General features: G+C 41.9%; 1 protein-coding gene across 4 annotated transcripts; it reads right to left on the bottom strand.

Annotated features, from left to right (window-relative positions):
* Positions 1-4183: 4183 nt before the first annotated feature.
* On the bottom strand, positions 4184-16862 carry LOC128472449 (uncharacterized). Of its 4 annotated transcripts, XM_053454299.1 has the most exons (11): positions 16728-16862; positions 12829-12939; positions 12330-12392; positions 10962-11132; positions 10478-10655; positions 9712-10116; positions 8924-9033; positions 8416-8468; positions 7942-7984; positions 5598-5640; positions 4184-5342 (listed from the first exon to the last, which is right to left on the bottom strand). In XM_053454299.1, the coding sequence occupies exons 1-9, from the start codon at positions 16749-16751 to the stop codon at positions 7945-7947; spliced, it is 1155 nt and encodes a 384-aa protein (XP_053310274.1). In that variant the 5' UTR covers positions 16752-16862; the 3' UTR covers positions 4184-5342; positions 5598-5640; positions 7942-7944. The 4 variants fall into 4 exon arrangements, with proteins under 4 accessions (XP_053310274.1, XP_053310272.1, XP_053310275.1 ...); XM_053454297.1 differs by having other exon boundaries at positions 8924-10116; XM_053454300.1 differs by lacking the exon at positions 9712-10116.
* Between the last annotated feature and the right edge of the window lie 8834 nt (positions 16863-25696).

Below are 25696 nucleotides of genomic sequence, written 5' to 3'. Positions count from 1 at the left end.
ATTATGCACAAACAAAAAATAAACAAATAATAAACAAATATATGTTGACATATGAAATCAAATAAAACAAAGCTTAATATACATAGGGTAATAAAAGAAGGTGAAACAAAGAAAAAGGCTCATCATCACCCGCAAGATCCACCACCCAACAGAAAAAAAATAAAATAAATAAAAAATAAAAAAGGGGGGGAGAGGAAGGAGTTATGAGACTAAGGACAAAGATAGGGGAAAAGCTCTTTGAGAGAGTGAAGCTCTTGAGAGTGTGTGAGCGACACGAGTGTGTGAGCGACACGATATGTGCAAAAACGGAGTGCAATACCAAGCAATCATTCGACTGCTGAGGCAGCACATAAAAAAAAAATATATATATATATATATGTATATATATTAAAAAGAAAAAAAAAAGGGTGTGAGTCATGTATGCGTGTGGGATGTCGCAGCAGCAGGAGCATTATTCTTCGTGTGAGGAGTGGCTGCCCCCTCCATCGACATTCCTGTGTCTCGTCCTCGTGCGTCTAGGTAACGGGGCTCCTTGAGGAACATTCCCAATGTAAAGGGAAGGGAGTTGCCAATCCTCCACGTGTGGAGTAGGAATGTTGAGGGCGTTCGTAACCTCCATGATATCCTGATGTCTTCTTACAATATATGTGGAACCCCCGTGTGTGATGTTAAGTTGAAAGGGGAAACTTCAGATGTATCTCATATCCCTATCTTGCAGTAGAGGAGTAAGGGGATGCAGAGTGATAGGGGATAAATCTTTCTCCAGAGTTTGGCCTTCAAAGACAAAGGTGCGGGATCCCCTTGCCTTAGCCATAACATCTAGCCATAACATCTTCCTTCAAAATAAAATCTTGAAAACAACAAATAATGTCCCTGGGGGGGGTCAGTAGGTCCACCACGGGCTCGTAGGGCACGTTATTCTCTATGTAAGCGGATAGAGGAGTCAGTCACAGCCCAAGATTGTATTAAAGAGCTGCTGCAAGAGGGCCCGCAGATCTTCAGGGCCCTCAGGCTCTTTTAGGCCCCGAACCCTCAGGTTGTGTCTTCTACCTCTGTTTTCGAGGTCTTCAGTCGAGTGGAGGAGTTCTGTGGTGAGACTTTTACGTTAATTTTTAAGAAGGGTGATAGATTGAAATTAGATCACTGGAGGCCTATCACACTACTGAATATTGACTATAAAATCATGGCCAAGATTTTAACTAACAGAACAAAAGCTGTAATAGATAAGGTTATTCACCCAGATCAGATCTGTGGTATCCCAGGATGTGCTATCTGGGATCATCTCAATGTAATACGTGATCTGATCTGGTATCAGAAAGACCGTAAACAAAAACAAGCCATTTTATCTCTTGATTTAAAAAAAGCTTTTGATCATGTATCCCATGAATATCTCTTTTTGGTTTTAAAGAAAATGGCATTCCCAAATGATTTTATTCAGTGTATATATTAATAAATAAAATTCAGTGTATTTATATAAGTTGTCGTTTAGAGAAACTTTAATCAATGGCTTTTTAACTCAGGAAGTTTCTCTCGAATCTGGGGTGAAGCAGGGTTGTCCACTTTCACCCCTTTTTGGTCCTTTTACGAAAGGATAAGTTTACCTGGGGCATCCCTATCCCAGGGGGCAGGGGCGTAAAAAGAAGCCTCAGGGCCCCAGTGCGAGAATCTGTAAAGGGCCCCCCAAAAAAACATGATTTTTACACAACAATTTCTTTTCAACAAATTACATATTGAATCGTATCTGTCAACTTTTTCAACTTACTTTATCTTCAACAATGCAGCATTCAGGATAGGAAAGTCACACGTGCCATTGATGGTGTGGTTCTGCAAATATAAAGGACAACCATTAATCAACATTGTTTATTAAGCATCCATTCATTCAATAAAAAACTATTTTTGGGGGGTTAGCTATAAATAACACACAATTCATCCATATATTCATTCTCAGTCTTTATTTCAATATGCTTACTACCCCCTTTCTTACTTTTTTATCCCACCTTCTCACACTGTCTACCCCCTCCTCCTTCTCATACTATCTACCCCCTCTTCCCCCTTCCACGCTGAAAACGACCGCTCGGCACCCCTGACTGGCAGAACTCCAGGGCCCGGTCGCAGTCCTGCGACCCTGGATGTTCCGCCACTGGGCAGGGGTACAGGTGAAGGCTCTGGGCTACATGGATAACATTAGTGTATATTGCACAACCCCAGAGTATTTTACACATGCCTCTGGTTTTAAGCTGAATCTTAACAAATGTGACTGTTTTACCATTGGTGATTGGGATGGCAGTCAGACACCTGCTATCCAGACCCAAGGTAACAGCATTAAAATTCTGGGAGGAGTTTTTAATTACACAAATAATGGCGAGAGATCATGGGATATTGTTTTAGAAAAATTAAACCGCAAAATAGAATATTATAGAAAATTATGGCAAACTCAAAAACGGACAATCGCAGGGAGAATTTCAATCACCAAGGCAATACTCTTACCAATTATGATGTATTTAGGAGTGGTATTCGCCCTCCTCTAACTTGTACGTGTTTGTTTTATGTTTTTCTGGAACTCCAGAAGTGAGAAACTACAAAGAGAGAAAGCGTGCAAACAAAACGTGAATGTTGGTAAAGGGATGCCTGACGTGAAGCGTATTTTATATATAAAGTTTTTTTACTATGTGTTTTAAAAACTTATATAAAGAATGTACCTTTGCTTCCTTTTTATACTTGGTGGCTGGTCATATTTTTAGGAAATATAACTTTTACAAAATGATACAATTTTATCACCTCCAAGATTTTAGCCGGATATTTTATCACATTTGAAGAAGGTGACTGCTGCTATATTATTGAAACTGAACAAGTGGCACAATACTCTCTCATAGGAGTCCATAATAGTTTGGAAGAATGTATGTCGCAACTTCTCCAGCCAACTCTTGAAGAGATCTTGCATGGCAGACAGTGAAATAATTTTTGCCTACTAGGCAATTTCAGCACGAGAGGTATTGGTACCACAGCCAAGTACCCCAGTGATCAGTATACACAAGATGAGACAGAGTTGCGTATACGCTATTTGCTCGATTATAAGACGAGGTTTTTTCCAGAGCAAATAATGCCTTATAATGGTCTTATAACCAGACCTCAACTAGGTCTGACTATGAGACTAAGATCCAGATCCCCCACAGCGATGCAAAGGACCTGTATCCTCCTGCCCCCCCCAACTTACCGGTACTACTGAGTCCCCGGTGCTTAGTCCGGGCAGCGTGTAGAGCTCTAAGCGATTCGCGTACACAACTTCCGCTGCAGCCGGGAGGAGGCAGCGGGGGTTGTCTGCGTCCATTGCGCAGACCTTCCCCGGCTGTCAGAGATCAGAGTTCCCCGTAGGACCGCTTTTAAAATGGATTTGTGGCCTTGGGTTTTTAAACTATACAGTTGTTTTATATTGTACTTTTATTTGTTGTACTGTTGCATATAGTTAATAAAATATCTGCTTCCTGTGCTGTTCCCTTTTGGATTCAACCAGTTTTTGACCTGGCTTGTCCTGACTTTGCTCTTGGATCCTGATTTGGCTCTTATTCATTGGCCCGGCTTGTTCTGACTCCTGAATTCTGATTCTTTCTGGTTCTGACCTGGCTTGCCTGCCTGAGGGCTCATTGGTGTGTGTGCCCTGCCTGAGGGCTCGCTGCCATGTGTCCTGTACCCTGCCCTGCGTGAGTGCTCCCTGTCGTGTGCCGTGTGCCCTGTCCGAGGGCTTTCCAGCCGTGTGCCCTGTCCGAGGGCTTTCCAGCCATATTGCCAGTCAAGACCAGTCCTATGTTCCACTTACCTGTCTTGTCAGCTTACTCCAATACAGATTGTAGCAAAACAATATCCAGCCTTCGGTATGTTTCTTTTTGCCTGTCCGTATCTGTCAATATGCATCGTGGGGTACAAACAGAGTAACCGTGAGAAGGGATCTGATACATGTATCCGGTGCTCCTATCAGTTTGTTCATGGGTGTTCAAGCTGTACACACAGTTTTTGGTTTAAATCCCCTTATTCTCCAGAATTTAACCATTTTATTCAGGAGTATATTTCCCCCTCTTTAAAGAAATAATCAATTCACATGGTGCAATTTTGGCCATGTACTTTGTAAAACATGTCTGCTAATTTTTGTTCATTAAACTGCAGTTTTAAAAATACACGCACAGTAAAATAAAATTTTATATAATATTTATTAAATATGCTCTTAAATAACCATTTATACAAATACATGAAACATAATGTTATGATATAAAAATACATTTAAAAAACCTATGTAAAATAATTACCCCAATATCTGTGTCCAGCACAGAAACATTGGAGCTTATGTCAGGAGCTCTACTCCGCCTAGAACAACTAGCATTAAAGTATCCACAAATATAGGTATGTCAACAAAGGACACAGTTAAATGCTTCCAAATTTGTACCACTTAAGCATTTTTCAATTGACAATTTCTACTATAGAAATATTCACATTTTATTTCAATTGTTAATCCAAAAAAGGGGCTCATGTCCACAACTTAACCAAATAGTACATGGGAAATGTGCAAGATTTCTACAGGGTCACAGTAAACTCCAAAATTTAGTACATCACAATCATCTACATGGACTATTAATCAGGAGTGGTTAATAGCTGGCAAAAATACATATTCTTAACAAACTGAGAATGTTTACCGATGTTTTATTGAGCTTACCATGATCCTGTAGGTCATAGGCCAAGACCCTTCTTATCTGTTATAAATATTTGGTGGGTATTGTTGACATTTAAAATACCTTAGCATCTTTAAGCAGATGTCTGGAGCTACAGCTTCAAAACGACTTAATGCAATAATAGTTTTTATGCAAATTACCATTGTTGTGGACATTAAGCTTCAAGCCAAACAGAGCAAAATAGCATTATGTTTGTATTATTTAGATTTTTTTTTTTTTAAAGAAAATTGATTTATACAAACTAGTTCAGTGTTAATATGTAGAGACCAAGTGGTCAATTATGCTGATACTTAGCATTTATTTGAATTATAGGTTATTTAAGGTCATTGAATTCCTGTACATTGTCCATCCTCTAAAAGGCATTGCTGTGTGTCCGCTACCTTTTTACAAGCAAGTCATAACCAAAGTCCACTAGGGATAGCAATGGAAGGTTACATGCAATGCTTAGTACGTTTGTGCAGTCATATGGATATTTTCCTGGCATTTCACTTCCTGAAAACAATAATACTTGAGTCCTGGAGACAACCAGTCACTTAATTTTGTAGATGACAGGAACAAGTCAAGTTTGGATGGTCAGTTCCCAGTCTTTCACAGTCCTTATTTATTTCTACTGAAACAGTAACCCTGTGGAAAAAATGGAGAACAATTTCAGGAATTCTCTGCAGATATTTTATATGGATAACAAGACTAGAACATTCCCGTATTCCCTTTTGTGAGGGAGGGTGGATAGAACATGCTAGTTAGGCAGATATTAAATTATTTTCATGTTCTTGTACAAGTCTAATTACTCAATTACCATAATAAATGTATTGCCCGCATCCTTTGCTTTATAGAGATTTTACATTGTGTGTAAGAAAATGCTGCAATAAACCTACTCACCATATACATATCACTCATTTCCATCAAGTTACTTTGCAGAGCCCTGAAATGATAAAAAGTTCAATGTTAAAGTTCTACTTTAAAATTTGGAAAAAGAGGTAATGCAGCAGTAAAATTGACTATAAAATGGCAAAAAATATATTTTTTGTGAGAGAGGGTGGATAGAACATGCTATTTGGGAAGATACCAAATTATTTCCATTTTCTTCTAAACAGTCTAAACACCCAATTACAATAATACATTTATTATCTCCATCCCATGATTTACAGAGATTTTGCATTACAACAGACTAGACTAGTGCATTCAAATTTGTAGGGCTGCAACTAACGATTATTTTAATAATCGATTAGTTGGCCGATTATTTTTCCGATTAATCGATTAATCGGATAAAAAAATGCAATTTTTAAAAAAATTTAAAATAATGTAATAAAAAACTTACAATTTACACTTTCATCTCTTTATCACAATGGCATTTCTCTATTCACCTTCTTATTTTACTGACATAATAATAAAAGAACCCAAACACAGTGTTTCTCAAACTAGGTTTTAATACAAAGTTATTAGTAAATATTAATTCATATGTTAACTATTTTTCATATTTAATAAAAACTATGAGAAAAAAGCCTTGTTTATATTTTCTTTTATTTACCAAACTGCCCCCAGTTATGCACATCTGACCCCCAGCTTGCCACTCTGCCCCCAGATATGCCTTATCCTCCTATATGCCAGAGATTTCACTGTGCCCCCGATATCCCTTATACTCCTTATATGCCAGTGATATGCAACTGAGCCCCGATATACCTTTTACCCCCAGATATGTCTTATGCCCCCCTGATATGCCTAATATCGATATGCCTTATACCCCCTATATGCCACTGTTCCCCCTGATATGCCTTATAACTTCCAATATGCCACCCGCCCCTATTTATGCCTTATACCTACCTATATGCCACTGTGCACCCTGATATGCCACTCCACCCCCCATAAATGCCCTGCACCACCCTGAAATTCATTATACTCCCTGATTCACCACTCTAACTCCCCCAGATATGCCACTCTGCCTCCCTGAAATTCATTATACCCCCCATACACCACTCTGCCTCCTCCCCCCTCCCACACACCACTCTGCCTCCTGTCAGCAACGGAGGTTCACAAGACACCAGGGAGTCGGGTAGAGAGGCAGAGTGGTGTATGGGAGGTGGAGGAGGCAGAGGGGTGTATGGGACGGTGGCTCCCATACACCCCTCTGCCCCCTCCCTCCTCCCATACACCACTCTGCCTATGTCCCGACTCCCTGGTGTTTTGTGAACCTCCGTTGCTGAGAGGCACGTTCACTGGAGCTTCATAGAAGCCTCAGCGTAAGTGAAGGGGAGTAACGGAGGCTGTCTGTGCACATCGTGCAGACCCCCACCAGCTGACATGATGATCCTCTGCAGGAGACCTCGATTCTCTGTTAGCCGGTGGGGGTCTGCACGATGTGCATAGACAGCCTCTGTTACTCCCCATCACTTCCGCTGGGGCTTCTACATCATGTGATGCTGCCGCTGCATCATAGGAGCCCCGGCGGAAGTGGAGGGGAGAGGCGGAAGTTGTCTGTGCGCATTGCACGGACACCCACCGGCTGACAGTGAGGGGAATCCAGGTCCCCTGCAGTGTTGCAGGGGATCTGGATTCTAGTGTTATAATCCGATCTCTGTTTGAGGTGGGATTATATAAGGAGAGGAGTTTTTCAGAGCATCTGCTCTGAAAAAAAACTCTTTTTATAATCGATAAAAATCGATTTGACTAATCGATAATGAAAATCGTTGTCAACGCTTTCATTATCGATTATCGATTTTATCGATTAGTTGTTGCAGCCCTACAAATTTGTATGAATTGCAGATTTACCAAATTTTAGTAAATTTGGCAATTCGCATAAAGCCCCAAAAACGAAGCCCCCATGAATTGGACGAAAACAAAGCAAAAAGCTCTGAATTTTCTCTGAATCATTAACTCTCCTTCTCATGCTCTCTGAATGTTTCTCTACCTTCTCTGCCGATCACTTCCGCAGGGAAAAGATAGAGGATGCGGAGGGCAGAAATGGTCGTCAGAGAAGGTAGGAAAACAGTTATAGAGAAGGAGAGTGAACAAGAATGAGGATGTTAGAGTGAGTGACACTGAGAAAGTGAGCGAGAGTAAATGTTGGCACCAAGTTTTCAGCTGATCCAAATGGGCAGGGAAGTAAATTTGTTGCCTGAAAATGAACGGCCCAAACATGAACAGAAATTATTTTTGGCCCATTTGCACAAGAAACATTTCTGATGTATAACATTTAACGGCAAAAAGCAAGATTTAAAGTACTCACCATCTACACATCATTCATTTCCATGAAGTTACTTTGCAGGGCCCTGAAATTATAAAAAAAAATCATGTGAAAAAAAATGTTACAGCTCTGTTTTAAAATTCAGAAAAATAAGTAATGTAGCAAAAGTATGACTATAAAATAGGAGACAGCATTGCAGCAAGAGTTGGAATTAAATCCCATGCAGCCCATAGTCAAAAAGACTATGTGCTAAAAGAAACTGTTTGTATCCAAGGTATGGGTAAGAACTAGGCTAGTGTGGCTAAAATTAGGATGATTTTCATTGAAGATCAAGCCTCCAGTTACCTTCTCCATACTTCTCATTAAAAATGGCAATCAAAGCAAGTGAATAACTTGTATTATGAGAAATATGGTCCTGGAACTGATGGCATTCTGCAGTAAGGGAACAGAGAGTAGCAAAGGAAAAACAAGTAGAGGAGACAAGAATAATGACATTGCAATGTAAGCCGATCTTACCTTTCTTCTGGAATCTCGGGATCACGCTGGTTTCCATTTAGCCGACTCCTCCTCTGTAGAAAGAAAAAATTATTCAGCTACGTGCTACCTCCATGAACACATGAAAAATGGACATTTAAAAGGAGAGTAACAGGTTAAATTAAACCTCATTTGAATCTAAAAATGCCTGTTATGCTTTTTAAGGGTCAGGCATACTTAATTTGTTTACTTATAAAAAATGTGTCTTTAATGATTCTCGTTTCAATGAATCCTAAGCAGTTTTGGTTGGCAATATTGCTTGTTCACTTGCGAGGTATCTGTATGCTGGACACCCTTATGTTTACTAATGCATCCTCACTAGTACGCAACCTTTACAAACAGAGGCTGACCACAGCTTCACCTTTTTTCACAAAAAGTGTTTAATACAACTTTTGTACGATAGCAGTATGTAACAAAAAAGTTTTAGCACTAATCAGTAAGAGGAACAGTAAGAACATTTATACTTCTGTACCACAAAACCATGACTCACCCGATATTTCCTATAGCATAGGAGACCGGAACTCAATAAACCGAAGATAAAGATCAGAGGCAGGAAAAAGCCCCATAGTCCGTGTTCAGTTTTTTCATCATTTATGGGCTCTGTTTCAATGATAGGGAGCAGGTTAGAGTCAGATCTGGGGTTCGCAACATGATTCTCTCTGTTCTGAGATGTGAGAGCTGCCAAGCTTTCCTCCCTTTGCAAAATATTGGGCTGAGTGAAGTGTCCCTCATTTACTATTGTTTTGGAGGGCAGAGTAACTGTTGTCTCAAGTTGTCCAGTTTTGATGGACTTTGAGGGTGAAATGCTTGAGGCAGAAGAAGGAGTGGCAGCAGCCCAGCCCAAGTCGTTGCCCTTTGTCTCTTTTCCATGTAACAGAGGTTTATGGAAATGAGAGCCAGATGCGCTGCCCCATTCTGTAGCATCACTCAAGTCAACTAAGCTGGCACTAAACTCTTCAAGACTATAACCTGAAGAAACGGTTTTAAATTTCTTCTCTGATGTTTCAACAGATCGACGCATTTTAGTGGCAGCACTGATAAAGGAAAAAGCACCATAGGCATCCTTGTTGAATTTTGGCAAGAGGTTTTGGTCCTGTAAAGGAGAAGTACTTGGGCTCTGTAGGAGTTCATTGGGGAAATGTAAGTCAGTGTTAATGAACAAATGATTTGTCTCAAAGGTTGGGTGGTTTCTGTTGTCCAAAGAAATTGTTTTTGCCTGCAACTGTTCAGTGTTAGCATATGAGATCTCTAATGAGTCTGTGGTGACTTTGAAATTACTTGTTTTAGTACCTGTAGTTTGCATGCTCCCCAATAGAGGCATAGTGGGACCTTTTGGAGACTCCATTGTAACCTGCAGAAAAATGTCATGGGGTGGAGAAATCGATGTTCTAGCATGTGGTAGACCTTTGCTACGAGATGGCAGAAGTATAGTGGTGTCCTGAGGGTACTCCCTTTTGTGTTGAAACACAGATTCCGTTGACAAATCTGTAGAGATTAAAGATGTGGTGTCTGTGTTCGGCTCAGTTCCCAAAGGAGCAGTTGGCTTGTATGGGTAAGAGCTCAGTGTTCTTAAATTCATTTCCTCTGTAGTGTCAAAAGTAGGAAGGACAAGACTTGATGGGTGTGGGCTATGCTGGAATACTGGCTTTTCACTTGGGGAAGGGCAGTCACACTGAGAGGGACCTGTAAGATTCAGAGAGGGAGAGACTCGATGTACCTATTGTATAAAGCACCATCTTAAGTATCAAAGCACCATATGATTAGTTAACTGTTAGTCTCATCTGGTGAGTTGGCACAACAAAGCAAGACATGTTACCTTACATTACCTTAAGTAATGTAAGGTCTCTTTTTTTTTTACTAAACAGAAAAAGGAGAGAATGTAATCTGTGCCTAGGAAAAGGCTTTCCTTTTCACATTAAAATAAGTGTCAGGATCCATACAGCTGAAACATTTGTGTGCAAGTTAAAGGGCTAGGCACGTGAGGCTGAAAAGTAGCAAAGAAGTGAACATAGATAACTAGCTTAACTGTGTTTGTTTAGCTTACCTTCAGGGGGATACTCTTTTCCCTCATCCTCCTCTTCACATTCCTTGTAAAGCTCAGCGCAGTTGTGGTGGTCAGAAAACTTTTCTCTGAATTCCTTTGCATCTTTGAACAATTCCCGTACTGTCTCTAGTATTTCAGCAAGACTTAGGTCTTTTGTCTCAGAGCACACTTTTGGTTTCTGGAAACCAAAGGTAGTGTTATCACTTTTATGACCAAACCAATCATTTCTGTCTCAAGAACTCTAATTACTGATTAGGATACATGCTGTCAACAGTTTGTGGAGGGAAGGAGGGGTGCAGCATTTTATGTTACAACATTGGCACTAGCATAACTTGTGAATAAAATAATATGAATTCATAATAAATAAGTATTTTTAAACACAAAATTGTGTAGATAAAGGACAGATATTTCAATTTAGCAGGTTTGATAAAGTATCTTATGCCTAATGCTAGTATGCCCATTACCAGACATCTGATGACCTTACCCTCATTATTGAATCACCATTCTTTAGCATGCATTCTGTGATTCCATTATTGTACAATTGTGTCAGCTCTTGTGTACGATTGAAGCTGATAGAGTTGATTTTGAATAACATGTGCTTCCTCAGGAGGTCTCCAAGCAGATAAACTGATCCTCTGATGTAACAGTAGTCTGACTGAAAAGAATCAGAGTCACAAACCAGATCAGAGGCAGAAGCTTCATTTTCATAAGTATATACATTCAAAGAAGGATCAAAAACACCTTGGATGTAACTCACAGCATTAGCAGAGCTGATAAAATCCAATTATTCACTCATTTGTGACATGTTAAAAAAATGCCTTTTGCAGTCTGCCAGATTTTAACATCATTAAGTTGAACATTTTCATAGTTAATATCTTCTAACTAAAATTTATTTTTTGACAATGTTTTATAACTCTTAGTAAGTGCTGCACTTGACATTAACAAATAACTCCTATGTATTTAAATTAATAAATGGAAAATTGATACAGAACCCATTTCTTTAAAATACATAATCATAATGGTAATGTTTGGCAGGGACAAATTGCCTGCATGTAAAATTATTGGAAGGTTACTAATAACATATGTAACTGGAAAACATTTTCAAATTCATTCAAAAAGAAAAATTGTGATGTGTATGCATTGCATCATTCTGACTGAGAGCGGTCTGTGTGTTTGTTCATCAGTTTGGCTGACATTAAAGTTAATATGGTGGCAGTATTTTGCCTGATGTTTTTTTTTAAAAGAAAGGACTATTTTTTTAGGCCTGTCTATTTGGCACCACATATTTGAGAGTTGGGTTCCCAATGTTTTCAGCTTCAAAATGAACCTCACCTTACTTTGGATTTCTCTTGAGATGAAGAACCTGTGGATGCTTGGTTCTCTAAAACTGTACAAAAGCTTTGTATAGTATTTCTATTAGATCTCAACATCGAAAAAGGGCTAAGTTGGACTGCTAACTGCTAAATGTTATACCAAAGATTTGTATGTATTACATAAAGTCAACCATATTGCCACAAACTGGTTGACAAATACTGAGTGATGCAACATTGTTGGAAATTCATGTATAACACACATAGCATGTACACTTTATTATGAAACAATATATATATGAACAAATCATAGACGCAAACAAAACATTATGGTTAGCATAGACATGGTAATATTGAGATCCTCAATATCAGCGGTGGGGCAAAACTAAAAAAATGTTGTTACCATGATTATGATTATTTTTAAAGTGAATTTGATCAGCTTTTTTCCTCATATTCTGTTGATAATGCTTGCACTTTACAATGTAATAACAGTTAAAAAAGCACCAACATATTCTGCAGGGTTTTGCATAGAATAGACTCACCAAATGTTTTCGTTTCAACAGTTTCACTTTTATAGTACACAAACTTTCCATTTGGTTATCTATCTGTAATAAAGACAATACACAGATCCATTGATTAATGCTGCCTGATCTTATGAGCAAATATCAACTATGAAAATGAGAAAATATATTTTGTTGAGATGCCTACAGCCATTTTAAATCTAACACATGGTCAACAATACAACCAATGTGGCAACTGCCTCCAACTTTGAGCTGAAATGCAAGCAAGTGCAATACAATGCACTTGTTAAACAAAACACTACAATATTTTAAAATAACTAAATAGGTTACATGAAAGACCTTAGGAGGTCTTGGGGCGGCAAAGTGCAGCCTCTTCAAAAGTGCCGTCTGGGGCAATTTCCCCACTCTGCTCCATGGTAGGGCCGGCCCTGGATTCCACTCTAAAGTAATGCAGCTCAAACACTGATTTGCACCCTGGACAATGCTATATCTTGCCCACTTACCCTTTTCACTTACTCACCATGTCATCCAGGTATTTGATATGCCTGTCTGTGACAAATTGTTGGCATTTGTTTAACTCTACAGACTGAATACCAATGACCAGTTGAAAAAACACAAGAAACAAGAAACCCTGAAGAAAGACAAAAAGACCTAGGGTCAGTATCGAATGTATGCTGAAACATACATACAAGATATGTATACATGAATAATATTGACTACAGGGTTATAAACGTCTACCAGTATTGTGTAATACAGTTGTACTGTGCACTGTACTAAATGGTTAACATATATTCTATATATTTGCATATTGCATCATGTATGCATTTATAACTATGACAATTATCTCCTATAAAAGTGAATGTCATACCTCATGTTCCTGTTTTATAAAACATTTAATACATTTTCTCGACAAAAGCAGAACAATCAGTCATATAAAAATCATGTCATTTTGATGCAACATGTAACATACTGAAATATATCAAATATAAAAGCTATAGGTAGTTATAAATCAAATCAATATTTGTTGTGATCACTTTTTTGCCTTCAAAACAGCATCAATTCTTCTAGGTACACTTGTACGAAGTTGGGGATTTTGTAGGTATATAGTTAGGTGTATGATTAAACTACCCTTATACCAAACAGGTGCTAATGATTATCAGTTTAATATATAGGTTGCAACACAAGCATTAATTGAAACAGAAACAGATCTGTAGGAGGAATTGAACTGGGTGAAGAATAGCCAAACTCACTAACAAGGTGAGGTTGCTGAAGTATGTCAAACACAAGGTAGTTATATTCGATCAACATGGTCTCTCCCTGGTAGAAATTTACAAGGAGGAGAGGGGTTTGCAGATACTGTTTCCAAGCTCTTTTGAAGAAGCGCAAAGAAAGCGAAATTTTGCGGACATTAGACACAGCAGTCGACCAAGGAAACTTGGTGCAGCAAATCAGACACATCATGCTTACTTCCCTTCGCAATCGAAAGATGTCCAGCATTGCCATCAGCATTACCAGAAAACAGTGGGCCCTGGTACAACGGTGTGTCTGAGATTACAAGATGTTTGGAACAACCTACCTGCAGAGTTCCTTAAGAAACTGTGTGCAAGTGTACATAAAATAATTAATGCTGTTTTGAAGGCAAAGGATGGTCACACCAAATTTTGATTTCAATTCTGTTCATTCATTTTGCATTTTGGTAAATGATAAAAATAAACTAATAACCTGTCTGTTTTTTAAAGCATTCTTACTTTACTGCATTTTTTTAACACCTGCCTAAAACCTTTGCACAGTATTGTAAATAAAAAAAGTGGGATATTTTGAATATGGATGCAGCTAACTAACTAAGGGGATAATGCTGGAGATAAAAAAAAGTTTTTTTTATGCAGTTGCCCATATTCTGGGCAACAAATAAAAAACAGAATTAAGAAGAAATGAAAACCAGGAACTTTGAATGAGATAATATGAGGTAATAAAATGTCATCCTGAAAAGTTTCAAAATGGTCATAGTAAAATAACCAGAGGTGATGAATATCTCCTCCACTTAAACTTACGAAGTAACAGAGGCATTGCAAAACACTAATTTACATCCTCCTGGCAAGCCTAAAGACTTGTTTTTCCCCATAACAATCCTGTAGTGCAGGGTATTCTGGTTAGGTATATGCAAATCGGGTTAATGATCACCTATTTTGCCATGTATAAGTGGATATAGGTTGGGCTCCAATTCAAGGCAAGTTAATGAATATATTTGGGGTATTTTCCACATTAGCTCTAGCGGTGTGCAATTTATGTATGTGTAAAATTGTGAAAGTTTTTTTGCCATTTCTTAAAATTTTAATCTTACAAAATATTGTCTTACATTTATGAATATGATTTCAAAAATATATGATTTGTGTGGGTTCACTAATTGAGAAAGAGGGACATTCCAGTTGAACAAAGACAGTGAAAACATGAAAATTGCTGTTGTCCTGTAGTATAAAAGAGCCTTGGTCCTTAAGGGGTTAAAGCCTCATCTATTATACATGCGGCTGTGGGTGTACCATCTATATTGTACTGAATCTTTGCATAAACATCTCTCTGTCTAAAAGGCTGCATTATAGGAGACTTGAACCTGAAGGAGAATTCTGAACCTAAGGAGAAAATTGTGCAAGAGAACTACACAGTGATTTTAAAACTTGCTATGTGGGTGAATAATTATTGTTCCATTATTATCGTTTATTTATATAATGCCAACAAATTACCCAGCACTTTCTACAGTATATACTGTACAGTCATAGGGTATGACAACACTAAAATTGACTGAAAAAAACAATACATTAGGAAGGGAGGGCACAGTTGAGAATGTTACAACATTTATTCATTAAAGGTGTTAAAAACTACATTATTGGAGATTTTTACTTCATTTATAGAGCTTCTCCAATGACTTACCATCAGTCCTATCATTCTGGGAATATGTACAGTATTTGGATTTAGAAGAGGAATAATCAATGAACAATTATTTATGACTCCTTCTGGAATTAACTGATTCTTGCAGAAAATGGGACTACGTTATGCACTTTTAATACAGATATTTCCCAGCCTGTTGGTTCACTTGCATTTTAGGGTAATTGTTATCGTCGTTTTTATTTCAAGGGTGTTGTATAAAATGACTTTTGAACAATAAGATTTAAAATAGCAAATTAACATAGATTAGCTAGTACTCACATTTGTTCTTTTTTTATTTAGTTATTTAATACAGTGTTTATATGATATCTAACAATACTGGTGGGGGGTTGAAGCTAGGAATAATCACCTTTTTCAGCTATATCTAGCACAATGTGTTGAGATCTCTGTGAAAGTGTCTGATTTTGGTGATGCTACTAGTGTATGTAGCTACTTCTTTAAAGTCAGAGACATATGTGACTGACAGATTTAGTTTAATGCTGTTTAGGGTGCAAAGGTATTATAGATAAGATAGAGTTTGTGCACAATCTTTATGGTGAGTGGGTGTCAATCCAGCTAGTCTGTACCTGTAACTGGTAAATAGTACCATTTGGTATTATTTTCCAGCTGTGCAATTCAGATAAAGATAGGTATGCATGGAATGTATTATAGCTTGCCTTAGCCGGCGCTAATACCAACCAGAGCTGAGCCAACGCAGGTGTATGGGGTGCACTCGGGAAGCATAGTGTGTAGGGTGAAGTCAGTGCTTGCTAAATCGGCACAGACTCCATTGTCTGCCCCCTTTGTGCCTACCAACTTGGTGGGTTCTTTAAAGTTGGAGTGCAGGACGCCACAGACACAATCAGTGTAGTACTGTTGGAGGGGGGATGTTGCTGGCAACTTGTGTGGGCACAAAAAGGGCAACTATTTGGGTGTAAAGACAGCACTGACAAGCCGTTTAGAGGCAAATAAGACACTGACGGGCTGTTTGGGCACAAAGATTGTGCTGACAAGTTGGATACCTATATGGCACTGACAACTGTTGGGGACAAAGATGGCAATGACAAGTTGGGCAGAAATGTCACTGATAAGCTTTTTCGACACAAGATGGCACTGACACGCTGTTTGGGGACAATTATGTTGCTGTTATACTGTCTGGGGCAAAGATGGGACTGGCAATAGGTTTTGAGACAAATAGTGACACTGAGCAGATGTTAGGGGCAAATATGGCACTGGTAAGTTGTCTAGGGGACAAAGATGGTGCTGATAAGTTGTTTGTAGACAATGATGGCACTGAGACCAGTTGGGCACATTGGTTTTCTGTCAATGTCAGGAATGACAGACAAGAAGTCTCTTGTTACAGAGAACACATCTAATGCAACTGGAATTCAGTGTGAACAAATGTACAAGTAGCATAGAGCAAGGAAATTTTACCTCTCGGAAAGCTATGCAAATGAATCAATACCCAATTCAGTTCGGACCTGTTGAGTCTTCACTTACCTTGGTCGCTGTGCTTTGGGCCATGGTGCTGTCAAAAGGTTTCTTAAAATCAGTGGAAGAATTCCGAACGCTTTCCGTGCAGCGCTGCTATTGCGCAATCGAAAGCCTCTTCTTTACTAAAACTCCTGCTGTGCGTGGTGCAAACGCCTGGATTTCAGCACTACACTGTGGGTTACCTGTCCTGTCTTCTTGTTTCGGTCTGTGGGTGATGTTTTTATACCTTGTCCTTTTATATCAATTAGTGATCCGTGTTCTCTACTGTGTTATTTACTATACATTAATCCTCTAGGTTACTTTGTGGATAATTTTCCAGCGGTGCTATCCAAATTGTGTCTGCTAACGCAACGTTCCTTTTCTCACACGCCGAGCAGAGTGCGTGTTACAGCTCTGAACTTGCCTTCTCCCTCGCCCGGCCCACTGCTACTGAGCACTCAGCTCCTGGAAGCTTTTAAAGACAATCGTCTCCCCTCCTCTTTTAGATAGACATGTGCTTTCTGGGAAATCACCTTGGATTGGAGCCAACGTGTCGGAGCGTTCAGATTCACTGCTCCCCCCCAAATCCGGCGGGGTAAGTCTTTCTTTTTGGTTAAAGTCAGGGCCTACCTCCTGCCACTGTGCCAAGTTAATCAGCGCTGAAGTCGTAAGGTTTTTGTAACTGTTTCACTTTCGGTCTGTAGGTGTGTTGCCTTGCGGGGAAAGTTGAAAAAAAAATCGAAAAAAGAAAACACAATCACAAATCCAAAAGTCATTTGTTACAATTTATAGAGGGGCATCGGTGAATGCAATCTGCCGAGCATTTTTAGAAGCAATTAAGAAGAAGAAAACTTTGCAGAATTGTTCTATCGTTTCCTTTGTGAAGCGGAAAAAAACGGTTAAACCCTTTATAGTTTTCTGCAAGCAATAATAAACATGATTAAAGCAATATAATGTATACTCACTGGCAACTTTATTAGGTACACCTACTAGTACCGGGTTGGACCACCTTTTGCCTTCAGAACTGCCTTCATTCTTCATGGCATAATTTCTACAAGGTGCTGGAAACATTCCTCAGAGATTTTGGTCCATATGGACACGATGACATCACACAGTTGCTGCAGATTTGTTGGCTGCACATCCATGATGCGAATCTCCTGTTCCACCACGTCCCAAAGGTGCCCTATTGGACTGAGAACCGTTGATACAAGGCAGGGTGGATCCATGCTTTCATGTTGCTTACGCCACAGTCTGACCCTGCCATCTGAATGTCGCAGCTGGAATAGAGTCATCACAGCAGGCAACATTCTTCCAGTCTTCCGTTGTCCAATTTTGGCGAGCCTGTGTGAATTGTGGCCTCAGTTTCCTGTTCTTAGCTGACAGGAGTGGCACCTGGTGTGGTCTCCTGCTTCTAGCCCATCTGCTTCAAGGTTTGACATGTTGTGCGTTCAGAGATGGTATTCTGCATACCTTGGTTGTGCCTTTCTATCACCTCGAACCAGTCTGTCTCCGTCTCCTCTGACATTATAATTTTCGGCCACACAACTGCCGCTCACTGGATATTTCTCTTTTTGGGACCATTCTCTGTAAACCCTAGAGATAGTTGTGCGTGAAAATCCCAGTAGATCAGCAGTTACCATTCCACGTTCAAAGTCACTTAAATCCCCTTTCTTCCCCATTCTGATGCTCAGTTTGAACTTCAGCAAGATGACCACGTCAACATGCTTAAATGCAGTGAGTTGCTGCCATGTGATTGGCGGATTAGCTATCTGTGTTAACAAGCAATGGAACAGGTGTACCTAATAAAGTGTATATTAACATTTTATTTAGGATTTCTCACAAAGTTAGGTGCCACTGATGAAAAAATGACTTTTATTTTGGAAAATGTCCTTTACAATGTTTAAAAAATATTTATATATATATATATATATATATATACACCGATCAGCAGGGGCGTAACTAGAAACCTCAGGGCCCCGGTGCGAGAATCTGTTAAGGGCCCCCCCCACCCCCAACCCATCTATCCCTTTCTCACAATCTCCCCTCTCCCTCCCTACCCCCCCTTCTCACAATCTCCCCTCTCCCTCCCTAACCCCCCTTCTCACAATCTACCCTCTCCCTACCCCCTTCTCACAATCTACCTTCTCCCTCCCTACCCCCCCTTTCTCACGATCTACCCTCTCCCTCCCTACCCCCCCTTCTCACGATCTACCCTCTCCCTCCCTACCCCCTTCTCACGATCTACCCACTCCCCCCCACCCCCCTTCTCACGATCTACCCACTCCCCCCCTGTGTTGGGAGCGTGAGGCGTTTGTCTCGGGTGCCGGCGCTTCTTTCCTGAGCGCCGGCATATGACGTCATATGCCGGCGCTCAGCGTGAAGCGCCGGCACCCGAGAAAAACGCCTCACGCTCCCGACACTGCACTCTGGGCAGCGCTGAGGCAGGCGGCGGCGGCGACAGCGGCGACGGCAACAACGGAGGCAGCAACGGCAGCGGCTGGGAGCAGAGGCATCCTGGATTTCTGTCAGTCAGGGGGGCCCAAGAGTTGCCGAGCGGTCGTTTTCAGCAACCGCTCGGCACCCCTTGGGCCCCCCTGACTGGCAGAACTCCAGGGCCCGGTCGCAGTTGCGACCCCTGCGCCATAACATTATGACTACCTGCCCAATATTGTGTAGGTCCCCCTTTTGCCAGCAAAACAGCCTTGGACCCTTGAGGCATGGACTCCACTAGACCTCTGAAGATGTGCTGTGGTATCTGGCATAAGACGTTAGCAGCAGATCCTTTAAGTCCTGTAAGTTGTGAGGTGGGGCCTTCATGGATTGGACTTGTTTATCCAGCACATCTCAATAGAGGTCTGACTAGAAGACTAAGATCCAGATCCCCTGCAGCGCTAAAGGACCTGGATCCTCCTCTCTTGGCAGACATCTGCGCGATGCGCACCAACAACCTCTTCTGCTGCCGGCACTTCTGCCCGGGCTTCTATGATGGAGCACCAGCATGACGTGACCTTCCAGTGCTCAGTCATAGAAGCCCCGCGTGGAGGTCCCGGGTAGCAGCGGAGCTTGTCTGCACGCATCACGCAGACGTCCACCGGTTGCCCCACTTGACACCAGGGAGTCTGGATCACAGGGGACAAGTCTAGGGATACATTGGTGAATTGGGGGGCATATAGGGGGAATAAGGCATATCAGCGGGAAGGGTGGCATATAGGGGGGTATAAGACATATCTGGGGGGCAGAATAGCAAACTGTGGGGTAGGTTGGCAAATACAAGGAAAAAAAAACAAGTTTTTTTTCTCTCAATCATAAATATGAAAAAATAGTCTCATAGTCATGCTTTTCTTTTTTTCTAAGTTAATATTCACATTTTGGGGAATCGTCCTCTTCATGTCATGTGTATTTATGCACAGGGCCGGCCCCACAATGGAGCAGAGTGGGGGACTTTTGAAGCGCTTTTTTTTTTTTTTTTTAGCGGAGGAGAGAGAGGGCGTCGAGTGGTTTTCGCTTACCAAGTTGTCAGTACCCGCTCGGCGCCCCTCTCTCTCCTCTGCGAGCCCTCTAGCTCGGTGCCGGCTTGTAATGCTGAGCGCCGGAAGTGACATCAATTTCCAGCACTCAACATTACAAGCCGGCACCGTGGCAGAGCAGGGAGACTCGCCGCAGGACTGTTTATAGGTAAGTACAAAGGGGGGGTAGATAATGGCGTCCGCGAAGTTTAAAATTAAGCCCCCCCCGGCGTCGGCAGGGGGGGTGTGACATTTTAAACTTCGCCCCAGGCAGCATTATGTCTTGGGCCGGGCCTGTTTATGCATGTATGTGAGCATGGATGTCTATGTCACAGTGTATGTGGGCATGGATGTTGGCATGGATGTTGGCGCTCCGTAATAGAAGCCCCAGAGGAAGTGCAGGCAGCAGCGGAGGTTGTCTGTGTGCATTGCGCAGACGTCCACTGCCTGCCAGAGAGTAGGGTCCAGGTCTCCTACAAGATTAGTCTTGTAGTCAGACCATTATTTGAGGTCTGTTTAAAAGACGACCTCAAATATAAGACATGGGATATTTTTCAGAGCAAATACGGTATTTGTAAGCGTGTGTGTGTGTGAGCATGTATGTGTAAGTGAGACGGAGTGTGTATTAGTATGAGTGTAGTAAGACGGAGTGTTAGTATGTGTAAATTTGTGTGTTTACATATGTGTGCCAGAGTGTATGTTGGGGGAAATGAGCAATGATGGCACAGACTAGCAGGTTGGGGGCCACAATGGCACAGATAAGCTATTTTTGGGGCAAAGGTGGCACTGTGAGACATGTTGCTTGGTAAGTTGAGGGCCACATGGCACTTTTTTTAAGGATTGTCTGCACATATTACATACAACTGCAGAAAAAACCCACCAGAATATATTTAGCTGCTTCTCCAGATTAACAAAATACCCCACATGCATAGCTTTTTGTATATATTTTTTTAAATCTACAGGGCACACTACATGACATGCACACAGAATAGGGAAAGATAGGCACACAGAAAATAAAGGGTTAAATGATAAGTCACTATACAAACACACTTTACATAACAAAATATAACATTTTCAAGTATGCCAGCCTTTTGCTTTTCTCATGTAACTGTTTTTTTGGGGGTACAACTCACCCTTATTAGCTTGCCTGAGGCTGATGGAAGTTTTAATCCACAAAAGCGAGTGCACAAGAAAAGCAAAAGGCTGAAATCACCCCATTTCTTAAAAGAAATAAAAATAAAAAAATACCCTACACCCAGATATTATTTATTTTATTATTTGTGATTTATTTCATTAATTTGATTTGCAGGTGGGGTTGAGGTTGCCAACTGTGCCATAATGTCTGAATCCCTGCATGAAAGCAGGGATCGGATAGTTTTGTAACAATAGATCAGCATGCTTTTTTAACTTATGTTTTATTTGTTTTAATTATTATTATTATTACATTAGTGAGGGGCACTCACTTTACACGGATGGAGCATTGCATTCACTGAGAATGTAATGCATCCATTCATAAAGGAAGTCTGGCCCCTCCCTGGGGCATCAACAACCATTTTAAAAGTGTTTAGGAGGCGATCAACGATCACAAGGCATTCAGAAACACCAAACACTCCCCTCCGGAGAACGGTCACAACCTCCACTGCGCCCTCCACAAACATTTGTCCAATTAACCACAACAGGAACATCCTCCTACCCTCGTGGGGTAAGGGGTTTCCTGCCACCTCCAGGAAGTTGCACCATTACTTCCAGACCTTCTCGTATGTGGACCAGGTGGAATGGACCAGTGTATCACGGTCATGGCATGTCTCCTCCCATCGTCCAAACCCACTCTGTATAACTGGTAGCCTCCATGTCTGCCTCAGGGGGCAGACAAAAACCATTGCTGTCAAAACAAAGAATCGGCAATGTTATTCTCAATTCCAGGAACATACGCTGCACACACCCACAAATTGAATTCAAGGCAGAGGAGAACCATCAGCCAAAGCAAAGAACCAACTGGAAGAGACCATGCTGAAATCTTATTGATTCCCTGTACAATCCCAAGGTTGTCATATCAAAAGGTAACTTTCTCATTCCAAAGGAAGGGATCCAGACTACCACTGCCAATGGGTAATAACTCCAATGCTAGATTGCGGGTTAGACCAGACTGCACCCAGTGGTCAGACCAGGACCCAAAGAACTAACGAACCAGAAAGAATGCCCCAAAGTATCTGCCAAGAGGCCAGAGACCCATCACTCAAGCCCTAATCGAGACTTAGTTTAGGGTACAAACAGAACTAGGTTAGATCAGGAGTATAATCTCACCAACTACCCGACAGCCTGGAACTTCCATACAGTTGTATGGTCTGTATGGAGGTGCAATACAAAGAGGCACTATTTGAGGGTGATCCAGTGGGATCGGCGTGAATCCCGGGTTACTGATGGAGAGCTCAGGAAGCGTCCCTGGGAATAGTCTGCACGATTGCTGGGCCACAGTTCCAGAGCCACGGCTGGGTAAACCCCGGTTCTAAAGATGGGTAATAAAACTAGGTTTCCCAAATGAGCTCCCTCCCCATAACCACCTTTGAATGTGGCCCACCACGATCATTGTATAACCCCAATGAGCGACATGGTGGGACAATGGATGTCCATAGCAACTCAGCCCTGCTACTTACCTGTGGGAGGGTCTTCTTTACTGCACAGAGGAACCGGAACCCAGCAGAGTTCACGTGACATTACATCACATCCTCTGTGCAGTACCAGAGAACGCAGAGGGAGGCCGCTCCCTCTGCTGAAGACTGTAAGCGGCATCGAGGAGCTGCAGTGCAGGTAAGGGGGTGGGGAGGGTGTTTGAATGAGTATGCGTGATTGAGGGAATGAATCTGTGAATGAATGAGTATATGAATGAATGAGTGTGTGTGTGATAGAATGGATGTGTAAGTGCTGGAACCTAGGCATGATTGGACTGTGATTGATGTTAGCAATCACACTCCTATCATGCCAAGTCAGCCAGTACATGCTGAAACATAGCTAGCTGCCCCCATTGTGTATTGATGCTGCCAGCAGTATGGGGTCTGCACATCACTTACAGCCACCGTGTATCAGCATGTACTGGCTGACTTGGCATGATAGGAGTGTGATTGCTAACAGCAATCACAGTCCCATCATGCCTAGGTTACAGCATTTACTGGTTGGATGTGTAAGTGCTGGAACCTAGGCATGATGGGACTGTGATTGCTGTTAGCAATCACACTCCTATCATGCCAAGTCAGCCAGTACATGCTGAAACATGAAACCACTCTGCACCCTTCTGTTCCCTGATACCACCGGCCTCTGTGCCGCCTTAACTACGGTGGTGGGAGTGCGAGGCCTCTTTCTTGGTTACGGTGCCGGCACTTGATGCTGAACGCCAGAATATGACTTCATATTCTAGCGCTCAGCAGTGAAGCATCAAGCACTGCAGCAGAGCAGCAAGAAAGAGGCTTCACCACACGTCTTCAGCAGGGTAAGTGAACTACAAAGGGAGAGAGGGGAAATATAGTGAGAAGGGGGGAGAAGTCGATAGTGAGAAAGGGTTTTTAAGAATATTGAAATAAAGAGTGAGAATGAGTAAGATAATGAATAATTAATGTGATGAATTGTGTGAATGAATAATTAATGTGTGGATGAATTGTGTGAATGAGTGAGATAATTAATGAATTCCTGTGTGGATGAATTGTGGGAATGAGTGAAATAATTAATTAATTCATGCGTGGATTAATTGTGTGAATGAGAGAATGAATGAATTCATGTGTGGCTGAATTGTATGGATGAATGAGTGAATGAGTAAGAGAATTACTGATTGTGTGAATGAAAGAGTAAATGAGTGAGTGACTGTATAAGTGTTTGTGTGTATCATAGATGTATAAGTGATTTGGGGAAAGGCAAAGATGGCACAAGAGTTTTGAGACAAATATGGCTCACTCTGGGCTGTTTGGGGACAAAGATGGCAAGTCCTATGTATGTAATCTGGGTGCTGGTCAGGTTCTATATGGGCTGTGTAGACGCTAGGGCTGGCCTTTGGGGTGTGCAACCTGTGGAGAGGATCTCGCAAAGTCACAGTAGGGTCAGAATGAGGGAAAACTGCACTGACTCTCACAGTCTTCCCCTAATCTGCAGTCAGTGTGGTAATTCTTTTTTTGTGTGGGAGAGGAGAGAGTGATTGCGTGCTAGGGAGCGTGGAGGGGGCCCAAGAAAATGCTCACCTGGGGTCCCATTTTTTTTTAAATATTTATGAAAATGTTTTTGTTACAAAGCTTACAAAGATGACATTAGCTATTTGGTAGTCCTCTGGATGGGGCGCACGCAACAGGTAGCCCTCTGGATGGGGCGCACGCGACTGGTAGCACCCTGGATGGGGCGCACACGACAGGTAGCCCTCTGGATGTGCCGCACGCAACAGGTAGCCCTCTGGATGGGCCGCACGCAACAGGTAGCCCTCTGGATGGAGGGCGCTGGCCGTAACACAGGAACAGGAACGGGAACGGGAACAGGAACAGGAACTAGGGAGCGTGGAGGGGGCCCAAGAAAATGCTCACCTGGGGTCCCATTTTTTTTAAAATATTTATAAAAATGTTTTTGTTACAAAGCTTACAAAGATGACATTAGCTATTTTTTCCCCATATTTAATGCATTTAGCATACATTATTGTTACCAGTGTTTCCAGTTATAAATGATTGTACGCGGATAGTAGCCCTCTGGATGGGGCGCACGCGGATAGTAGCCCTCTGGATGGGGTGCACGCGGCAGGTAGCCCTCTGGATGGGGCGCATGCGGATAGTAGCCCTCTGGATGGGGCACACGCAGCAGGTAACCCTCTGGATGGGGCGCACCCGGCAGGTAGCCCTCTGGATGGGGTGCACGCGGCAGGTAGCCCTCTGGATGGGGCGCACGCGACAGGTAGCCCTCTGGATGGGGTGCACGCAACAGGTAGCCCTCTGGATGGGGCGCACGCGACTGGTAGCACCCTGGATGGGGTTCACGCGATAGGTAGCCCTCTGGATGTGCCGCACGCAACAGGTAGCCCTCTGGATGGGCTGCACGCAACAGGTAGCCCTCTGGATGGAGGGCGCTGGCCGCAACACAGGAACGGAAACAGGAACAGGAACAGGAAGTCGAGGAACATAAATGTCAAGGCCCAGACTGAAGGGCTGGGCAGGCTTATAAGGCTGTGTAATCCAGGAAATAAGATGCAGCTGGACATGTCAATCAGGTCTGAGTGCTGCAGAGTGACAAGGGCGGCCACTAGTGGTTGGCAAAGAAAATGAGCAGCACAGAGTGTAAAGAATTCCAGACAGCGAAGGGTGAAATGTTACATTGTGTGACAATGGCTGAAGTATCAGCTTATTTTGTTTCAGTCCCGCCGGCAGCGTCCTCACGCTCGGCTCCTCCCATTCGAGTGACGATGTATCAGACACTTTTATGGGAGGTGCTTAGTGTAATGATTCTGAAACGTAAAATCAATGACGTGCA

Source organism: Spea bombifrons, chromosome 2 (genome assembly GCF_027358695.1).
Source record: "Spea bombifrons isolate aSpeBom1 chromosome 2, aSpeBom1.2.pri, whole genome shotgun sequence".
In the NCBI taxonomy this organism is placed as follows: Eukaryota; Metazoa; Chordata; class Amphibia; order Anura; family Pelobatidae; genus Spea; species Spea bombifrons.
Note: the sequence above shows the minus strand (reverse complement) of the source record. Positions and strands in the feature narration are given on the sequence as shown.

Bases quoted from the DNA above. Each gene is read 5' to 3' on its own strand.
- LOC128472449 (XM_053454297.1), bottom strand. From the start codon at position 16,751: ATGGCCCAAAGCACAGCGACCAAG. The intron at 11,133-12,329 runs GTGAGTCTATTC...GATTCTTTTCAG, and splicing joins TGTTGAAACGAAAACATTTG to TCAGACTACTGTTACATCAG. The intron at 10,117-10,477 runs GTAAGCTAAACA...TGAATCTTACAG, and splicing joins AAAAGAGTATCCCCCTGAAG to GTCCCTCTCAGTGTGACTGC.